At 35.0% G+C, this 10,066-nt stretch overlaps 1 protein-coding gene across 13 annotated transcripts in view; it reads right to left on the bottom strand.

Moving 5' to 3' along the window:
- LOC135105760 (voltage-dependent T-type calcium channel subunit alpha-1I-like) overlaps positions 1-10,066 on the bottom strand; it is a 150,682-nt gene that overhangs the window by 106,773 nt on the left and 33,843 nt on the right. For 11 of the 13 annotated variants that reach the window (XM_064014329.1, XM_064014233.1, XM_064014224.1 and 8 more), the window contains 2 exons: positions 6,630-6,786; positions 4,459-4,614 (listed from right to left, as the gene is read on the bottom strand). In XM_064014329.1, coding sequence (XP_063870399.1) covers positions 4,459-4,614; positions 6,630-6,786 — 313 coding nt within the window. The remainder of the gene's footprint in view (positions 1-4,458; positions 4,615-6,629; positions 6,787-10,066) is intronic. The other 2 variants (XM_064014251.1, XM_064014278.1) reach the window with 1 other exon arrangement.

Here is a 10,066-nt window from a genome sequence, read left to right as displayed (position 1 = left end):
TATTATGCTGGTCACTGATACTGGTCTATACTTTTGTGGTTCTTCTTTTTTTCCACTTTTTCCATTTCTTAGGCACTCTTCCAGTTGATAATGAGCATTTAATTATGTCATATACTGGTTCAACTGTGTGTGTGTGTGTGTGTGTGTGTGTGTGTGTGTGTTTACCTAGTTGTATTGTACAGGGCATGAGCCAAAGCTCATTTTGTCCTGTCTCCATAACCATATTTATCTACACATTTTTATTACATCTATACATATTTATCTATACATATTTACATACATTGTCACCATCCACCTCTCTTTCTTCCTTCTACATCTTTACTATTGCTGCTAAGTTACGTATTTCTTCTTGTATTTTCAGACTTTCTTCTTCAATTTTCCACATTTGTTTATTTGCATAAGCTACATTGAGGTCCTCATTCCTTGAATCCTTTGAAAACATTTACTGTGCTGGCTGCCATCTTCCCTGTTGGTATCATTCACAATGTTTACCTTCCACTACTCTCCCATTTCACCCTTTCGGCCACTTCCTGATTTACATTTCACTTCCCCTGCACTCACACATCATACAATTCCCTATTATGGAGACAGGACTCAAGCTCAGCCCCCCCTGTACAACCAAAACTTAGGTAGATGCTTGGAGCTGCTGTGGATGTGTCCGATCAGCTGGATGGTGTGTGTGTGGTGTGTGTGTGTGTGTGTGTGTGTGTGTGTGTGTGTGTGTGTGTGTGTGTCAGCATACAATACAAACCTTGCTTCAGGAGTCCATATACTACTGCCCAGTGCGGCAGTGCATTGGCCAGTGTCCCCTACTATTGTGTGGACGTTCACCCTCTCTCCATGCCTGATCCCTTCTTAATGCCGTGTCATGTAGTGTGGCATGAGGCATAATGTGGATGTATCTTTATAAAATCACCATCAGGTTGTTCACTGTATTTTCCTTTATCTCAGTCACAGTTGAAAATAGTGGTTCTCAAGCTTCGTTGCTTAGTGATACACTAAAGCTACACCTTGATAGTGCACCAACCCTGTGTAAAAGAGGCCTAGTAAAAGGACCACAAATTTAGGAATATATACCTATCTAGGAAAACTAGGTAGCACACTTTGATGATAATCATGATGCAGTGTGCTAATCACTGGTCTAAATGTTTCCCACCCCAAAAAAATTAGCTTTGGAAAGTCAAGAGATATGGGGAGCTAAATCTGGACTATTGGGATTGATTGACATGGATAGCTATTGCAATGTTTTACCAAAAAATCTTAAAACTTTGAAAATCTCAAATATCACTGCTACATAGATATTTCATGCCAAGATTCTGTAAGAATGTCTAATACAACAATCTATGTAATCCACAGATCTAATTTCCACAATGTCAATTGACATTTTTCTTAGACTGCATTCAAGCTTTCTTGAAGCCCCTCCAGCAAGTGGATTGCTTTTTGACATTCCAAGCTATGTCTGAGGCTTCAGTAACAAAATTCACCTATGCTTCATTCACTGAATCACCTTTGAAATCATATGAATTAAAAGTACTTCATTTCATTTCTATCAGACTGTCTTAAACAGCTCTTTCTTCATAGCAATATTGCATTTCTTGCTATCTTCTATTGCTACTTTCATGTTAACTGCTTTTGTCATATTGTAAACTATAAGCTTCCCCACTCCCACAGCCTTGCTGCACAAGGTTTGCTACTTCCTCTCACCCCTATTCTGTTCATCTTCCTTATGTAAGAGTTAAGCAATATTCCCAATCTTTCATCCATTTTACTGGTAGACTCTGAAACTTCCTGCCCACTTCTGTATTTTCCTCTATGACTTAAACTCTTTTGAGAGGGAGGTTTCATAGCACTTCTCATAATCTTTGGATATTTCTTTGGACTCTTTAGGGACTGGCACCTACAGTTAGGGATAGCTGAGAAATTATATACTATAACAAATAAATGTAGGAAAGAATTTGGGAGTAGTGATACTAGATGTCACCACAAAAAGCACACAAGATATTTGGAGATACAAAGAGGATATTAAACATAAGTATGGTCTTTCACAGCCTAGTAAAGGATAAATCAAACAGTATAATTATCACAATAATTAGACTGGAAATGAAAATATATTGGAGTTGTGTGGTCCCATCACAAGAAAAAATGCAATGAAATAGAAAAATACTGAAAATAGAACAACATCTATAATGGTGCCAACTACAAAGAAAAGATTATGAGGAATAGAACTATGAACACTTAAGGAAAGGAGGAGATTTAATCAAACTAGGATTCAGAATAGCAAGTGACAAAATAGTGTGATTTGCAGTGTGAAGATATTTAAGCAAAGTAAGAATAAAGTTTCCATCGGTCATAGATATTTGGCAGGAAGTAGAAATGATTACAACACAAAGTTTATGTCAAGTGAAAGCAATGTTTTTTACAAAAAAATTGATACAGAAACAACACGCACCTTGGACCCTAGGTAACGTACGCACACACGCACACACACACACACACACACACACACACACACACACACACACACACACACACACACACACACACACACACACACACACACACACTTTTCTGCTTTGGATCCCTCTTAAAAATATTGTGATCACTTCTCTTTTAGAACCATGTTTATGAAACTTGATTTCCCTCTGACTACTCTTTCAGTTTTCTATTAAATCCACAGAAAGAATATTAAGATCAAAACAGATACTAAAAGTATGTAATTTACAATATATCATGCTTCCTTATTTCTTGACACAAAAACATTGAAACATTCATGAACCCTTGGAACACCATCACAATAAGCTGCATAAACATTTAGTAAAGTTAAGAAGGAGAATAGACATTTGAATTCCAATACTATACAGAACTGCCATAAACTACGGTATATTTTTCAATCAGGGACACCATTACATACAAAAGCTTCCTCCAAAGAAAACAGATATGCATATTCCTGTTCAAGTGTTTCTGATTGATCATGTTAACAGATTTTATAAAAAGAAAGATAAAAAAACTTTGCACCAACATAACAGGATAGTGAATAGACCAACATGGTTCTACTAATGTGAAATACGGTGCATGGAACAAAGTTGCTATGTGCTGCGATATACAGTCATTCACTCTTATACAACAAGTTGCCATCTAGCAAGTCTGGTCCTGATTCTCACATAAATGTTCACCTTGGCAGAAAGAAACTTCCTAAATAAGAATATGTATTCTGCAAATGGAGCATTCAATAATATATAAATTATAAACTATTATCTATCTGGAGAGTAAACTAGAGCTACATAGAGCTGTTACACTTTACTTTTATTTCTTCCCAACCAACGGTAAAGTAGGCAAAAGGTTTACTTACTCGTAATCTCCCCTTGCAGTTTTAAATTGAAATTTGATCAGTCACTAAATTTACACTAATAAGCCTAGTGCAAAATCCTTTGTTATCATATCAAAATCAGTGATGATAAATGATTTCACACCATTTAAATGCAAGCAAACATCAATATCAATCATTAGAACAAATTATCTTAATTTCTTGAGATTTCAAAAGTGTGATAATGACTTAATAATCAATTTGTGTCAAGCACCTCAAGGAATTCAAGGTTTGCTGATGGGATGTGTAAGTAGGATATGGGACATACTATTTTCATCTCATATCCCCAGCAAAGTCTTATCTACTTATTACAAGCATTTATGTCATCAGGGCAAAGATAATGAACTCAGATAATGGAAACAAAACTGCCAAGCAATACATTTGTCAAGGCTTTATAGGAATTTATCCATTAATTAATTCAGGTGCTCTGTAATTTTCTTTAAGACAATCTAGAGTTACTATTTAATCTTAGAGGCATGGCAAAACATTAGTCTGCCTGATCACTTGCCTTGTTGTATGATGTTTAACTTTTTTTACATCTTGGATAAAAAAATAAATAAAATAAAAATAAATAAATAAAAATATTGCTTGAATTTTATTGTATATTAGCAGGTGCAATATGCTGCCATGATTTTTCGTTCTCTTTTAATAATTCCATGATAACTTGCAAATTTGGATCCAGAATTCTTTAATTATAGTAATTCAATAGTTATTTGTTTAAAATATCATGATTGTTAAGTAGATGACTGTATATCAATACTTTATAGTTCAAAATATGTTTGCAATCTTGCTTTTAGTTTATGTACATAGCTTGTTTAGTTAAAATTACTGCAAACTTCTCCACTTTTACTTGCATTACTTTTAAGTTTTATGCATACAATGGAGGTAAGGATTTAATGCTTAAAATCAAAACCTTAATCCTGAAAGTATCTCAAGCTCTTCCACTCTTAGTAATCAAAAGACAAATTGTGAAATTTGGTTATCAAAATTGAAAACAAAAAAATACTTGGTCTGATATCAAATAAAAACCTAAAACTGTTTCTCTCCAAGATGTATATAGGACTATATATAGCAACTACATCAAGCTTGCTTACCTCAGCGGAGAAGCCCTCCACAAGGATGGCCACTAGCAAGTTGAATAGCACATAGTTTCCAAAGGTCATGAGTGCTACAAAATAAAGGGAGGCCCAGTGGCTTGTCTTTTCCATGCCATTGAATAGTACAACATTCCAGTCCTCCTGAGTAAGTATCTGCAGTAGGAAGAGACAATGGGAAAACAGTAGTGATTTTAAATGCATGATATGATGACAAAATAAAAAACAACTCCATACAAGATGCTTTAAACATAGTTAGATATAATCTTTTTTTGTTTCAATTCCTCAGGTACAATATGTATGTTTATAAAGTAGTCAAAAAATATCAGAAGAATAACTGTATAAGGATTGATCAAGTTATCACTGATATATTTATGTATGCTACATATATATGAAGATATTTCATGATGATAATATTCTTAAATCCTTTAAAAGAACTCTACATGAAGAAAATTAAGTTATCTAATGTTACTGCATCCGCCTCCATAATTACTAAGGTGATTATGAACACTAGCAAACATGCCTTGTTATGGAAAACAACTAAAAACTATGAACATATTTTTCAAGAAAGGTTTTTTGCCTATTTATTTATCATACATACAAACTTCAACTTACCATTTCAGCCAAGGTGCCACTTCCTTCAACTGGCTTATAAAATGAATATAAAAACTACAGTACAAGACAACTTGATATAATACAATGAGACATGTCTATAATGATTAATGTCACTGAAATCAGCATTTTGTATAACTGTGAAGCACTGGGTTAAAATAACTGGATTAAATAAAGAATCTGACTGCAATATATTGCAGTACAATGATCAAAAGGTTGAATGAAAACACTAAAATGTGATTCATACTAAGTGTATGTAGAAGTTAATGTGTGTGTGTGTGTGTGTGTGTGTGTGTGTGTGTGTGTGTGTGTGTGTGTGTGTGTGTGTGTGTGTGTGTGTGTGTGTGTGTGTGTGTGTGTGCTTATTTCAATATAAAATAAATAAATAAAAGAAATATAAGCTTGCAATTTCTCATCATCATATCTTCTAATATCTAGTTTGGCATTTCATTTTTTGATACATTAACCAGCATATTTTTCTTTGCATCCAAATTGTTCTATCTTCATGTTTTTGTAAGAAAACTCTCTTGGTATCTTTTCTATAAATTATCTTTTTTACAGATTCTTCCTTTGTCTTCTTTTATTACTTGAGTATCAAATAAATAAGAATACTTATCAACCTTCTCTAATTCCTTTGATATCCAACAAATTTATATAAGATTTCATACTTCTCTTCTATTACTAGCACTGAGAACTTTGTTCTGGAGAATCTTTTGTCAAATGTGTCCCTCAGGACCGGAATTGTCTTGGTTGCTAATCTTTGTATTCTTTCAGTTTTCTTCATGTATTTCTTTCTTTCTATGTGGTGGCCATATAATTGCTGCATATTTTACTTTTGGATGGATTATTAAAAACTGTCAGTCTCCTAATCATCGCTACATACAAGTAAGTGAATGCTATTCTCATCTTTTTTTGGTAAGTTGTATCTCCCTGTAGACCCTGTTTGTATGCTCCTCTGGTAACAAGTGTGTAGGTGTGTGTGTGTGTGTGTATTGACTAATATATGAACTAAAAGAAGAATGACATTGGAAAAAATCCACCACTCCAAGTTTCACAATGGATGTTATAAATAACTAATGCCAAAGACACACTTTACCACAGTGCAATAAAACAGCGTTGAATGAATATTGAATTGACAGATTTTTCATAAGTGTTTTGCTCTCTACCTAGGAAATTTATTGACAGACTGTCCTCCACTCGAGTCTTACTTCCACAATGTAAATCTGAAAATTTACAATGGCTTTGTTGCAAATACAAAACATCAACAAAAAATTATAATTCCACATTTAGAGACGTTACAATTTGCAGAAGTGTTCGTGGAAATGCCCAGCTCTGATACACACACACACACACACACACACACACATATGTAATGGTATTACTGCCTAAATTATTTGTTCATGTAATGTAAGTTTTCTGAGCCTTTATATATTTATGTGGGTCATATTTTTTTTCAAGATATAGTTACCTTTTAAAGTTTAGAAATACTACAACAAATTGGTTCGAGAATGATGTTCACAGCAATAAGTAGAATGACTTGCCTTCCCTTGAAGACTCACCTGAAAGACAGTCACTGTGGCCCAGAGGAAGTTGTTAAAATGCATTCTTGTGCAGAGACACCCAGACTCAGGGTCGAGAATCTCCTGGCACGTGCAATCTCCACTGCCATCCGCTCTAATGCAAAACTTTCCACCAAAGAGAAACATGCCTAGCACACTGAAAAGTAACAACGGACATGGGCAAGGCTTGACACAAGATGGACAAGTAGGAGTGTTAGGGCAATTCAAGAGTGACCTGATATGACCTGCACACACAAGCAGTGGTGACCCAGGCTGACCACACACTGAAAAATAAGTGAAAAGAGGTGACAATGGCCAAACAAAAAAACTGTGACCAAGACTGACCAGAAGTGACCTAGAATAAACCATTACATAAAGAAATAGCCTGACAGAGAAATGCAGGACTGTGACACATACACACACGCACACGTACACACACACACGCACGCACACACAGGCAAAATGGTGATCGCAGCAAAACTGTGTCTATAAAGATTGTTTTGAGAAAGTCTCTGCTATCAGACAGGTACTCAAGAAAAAGCACATTATGAACCAATACATTTCCAATGTCCATTCAAGTTTTTGATTGAAATTATATAAACTGAGGATGCAATTAGATAAAACTTACCAATTAGAAAAATGATAAAAAAAAATATTATAGACAACAGCCATTTACCAAGGTCTTCAAATCTATATAAGGGTGTTATTCTTCCATGTATATAACAAAGCATATTTTTTAACATGCCACATAAAAAAAAAAATGAATAAATAAATAAAAAACAAGTCTCAAATAGTTTGCTTGAAAGTGGCTTTACAAATGCGATACCAACAGTATCTTACAAAATACTACACATACGTAAACTATTCAGACTTGCTATACTATGAAAGAGGTGATATGTTATGAACAATACAATGATGATCTTATGGTGGTCATGTCTGAACAATACAATAAATAACATGAGCCATGAAGAGGGTCAGCCTGAGACAATCAGGGAAGGTCACCAGGAAGGCTGTCAGGCTGGGTCACCATAGGTCACATCTACAGGTGTTAGGTACCTCAGTTGGGTTATTAGGAAGGCCATTTAACTATCTCTGTCAGATCATTTGATTTCAAAACTGTAAAAAGGTTCAATTCAATGAAATGAGAAATTGTTCATATGTAAATTTTCCCTGATAATTACACCATAAAGATGAAGCCATAAAAATAAGAGCAATTCACTAGAATAAGAATAACATATGCACATTTTCTTTTTCTAAAACCTTGTGCAGCACTCCACCAAATGATCATTGAGAGCCATAACACATACTTTAGGTAAAATATAAGTATTACAAGATCCATATTCCCACCTACAAGAAAAAAAAGTCTACTTGGAATATATCTGAAGATAAAAGGTCATCAGAGGCTAAGTTATCATTCTGTAAAGGTAGCATGGTATATAGTATATATCTATATATAGGTATATATGTATCAAGCTGATACAAAAATGTTGACAATGGCTGCACTATCCACTACAGTAGCTTATTATCAAGGTTTAGCTGCCGTTTGCATCTCTGCTACACAGAGTAACACTAATACAGCACAATTACTGACCTACTTGTAGTTCATACGGGACCTACAGTATCCAATTCTACGTCAGTATAGCACTAGATTCTACCATTTTTACATAATAAAAGACATTACAGTAACATATGAGGCTAAGGCACAACTTCAGATGATACAACATTTCCTGCCAAGCCAGCATAGATGTCTTTTCTGTGGAACATAACTCATCTGCCAGTAAGCATTCAATATACTGCTCTGCACTACACTAAGTGAAATACAGCATGTTCTTCCTGTGTCACATGCTTCTCTTCTCACAGACATTAAACTCATTACCTTTATGTGATAAGCATGAAATGTAAAAGCAACAATAAATGTATGGTATTGAAAATTCCAGTCAATCACATAAAGTGCTTCATTAAGGTGAGATTATCACACAAAAACAAGTCTAAGTCTACTACTTTATAATGAAGTTTTAGATTACCAAATTGTTATATGTGTGTGTGTTTACCAAGTTGTATTTACCCAATTGTAATATGCAGGAGTGAGCTAGGCTTGTAGGATCCTGTCTCCATTATTGAGTTTCTCTGTGAACTTATGAATGATTGTGTTATGAACTACCTCTTACTCAAGCCCATTCCACGTGTCAGTACACCTGTATGGGAAGCTGAATTTCTCATATTCCTCCAGCATCCTGATTTCTTTAGCTTCTTTCCATGCCCTCTTGACTTGCAATTGTTCCACACAAACAAGTCATCCAGGCCAAATTACTCCAATCCATTCATTGCTCTGTATATCAAGTCTTCCTTTCTCTTCTTTCCTGCTGGGACTGATGGTTTCGTCTACTCATTCTTGTGTGTGTTTAAGTGTTTGTGTGTGTATGTATTTACCTAGTTGTACTGTACTGGGTCTGAGCAAAGATCATTTTGTCCTGTCTCCATATCTCTATTTGTCTAATCACTATCTGCTGTAACACATCTTCATCAAAGTCATTACAGATATCTATACAGTATCCTCTTGAATTTTGTGCTTGCTTTCTTCCCAGAGCATAGCACTAAACTTGAGGATCATGAAACTTGGGGTAATGAAAACACTGAAAAATTATCATTTATTGCAGCTGCATGGCTTAGAACTTTGCGAGTGTGTGTGTTGTCCGCACATCTGATGTGAACATACAGCAGTTTTTTTCACAATGCGACAGTGCTGTCACCAACCTCCTCCTCACTCTCTCTCACATGCAAGCTGGCATGACTAGTGTTGTGGCTAACAAGCGGTTTATCCACATAAGGAATTTGTATATTTAGGAGTGTGAACTGTTCACAGAAATACATATACAATACATAGCACATATGCATTTACTTTTACCATCTGTAATGCCAATGCTAGGAATGCATGACCCATATGCAGCCAAAGTGTGAAACTTCAGAAGATAATGCATGTAAATCAGGATGGTAAAAATTTATGACTCAGCACGAAGCTTGATGATCATGAAACTCAGATACCATGAAACTTTGGTGGGTAGGTCCTGTAGTTCAATGTGGGAAGCTATGATTCTTGATGTTATTTATGCATCCTTTCATATGTCTTTTTCCTTCCATTTGTGGCAGCAAATCTTGTGTCCACTTTTTCTATACAGTTTATCAGTTTGTACCTAGTTATCAGGTCTCCTCTTTCTCTTCTCTCTTGTAGTGTTGGTAATCCCATTTCTTTCAATTTCCTCTCATAGTTTAGATCCTTCAAGTATGGACTCATCTTTGCAGCTGTCCTCTGTATTCTTCCAAACTTTCTTATATTTCTCTTTATATACTACTGCTACATACTCCAACTTAGGACATATCACGTTCATTTCATTATTTTCTTCATTGTATCCTCATTTAAGTAATGAAATGCCACCCTA

Source organism: Scylla paramamosain, chromosome 1 (assembly GCF_035594125.1).
Source record: "Scylla paramamosain isolate STU-SP2022 chromosome 1, ASM3559412v1, whole genome shotgun sequence".
Taxonomy (NCBI): Eukaryota; Metazoa; Arthropoda; class Malacostraca; order Decapoda; family Portunidae; genus Scylla; species Scylla paramamosain.
The sequence above is the reverse complement of the archived record's forward strand: the minus strand, read 5'-3'. Positions and strand labels throughout refer to the sequence as shown.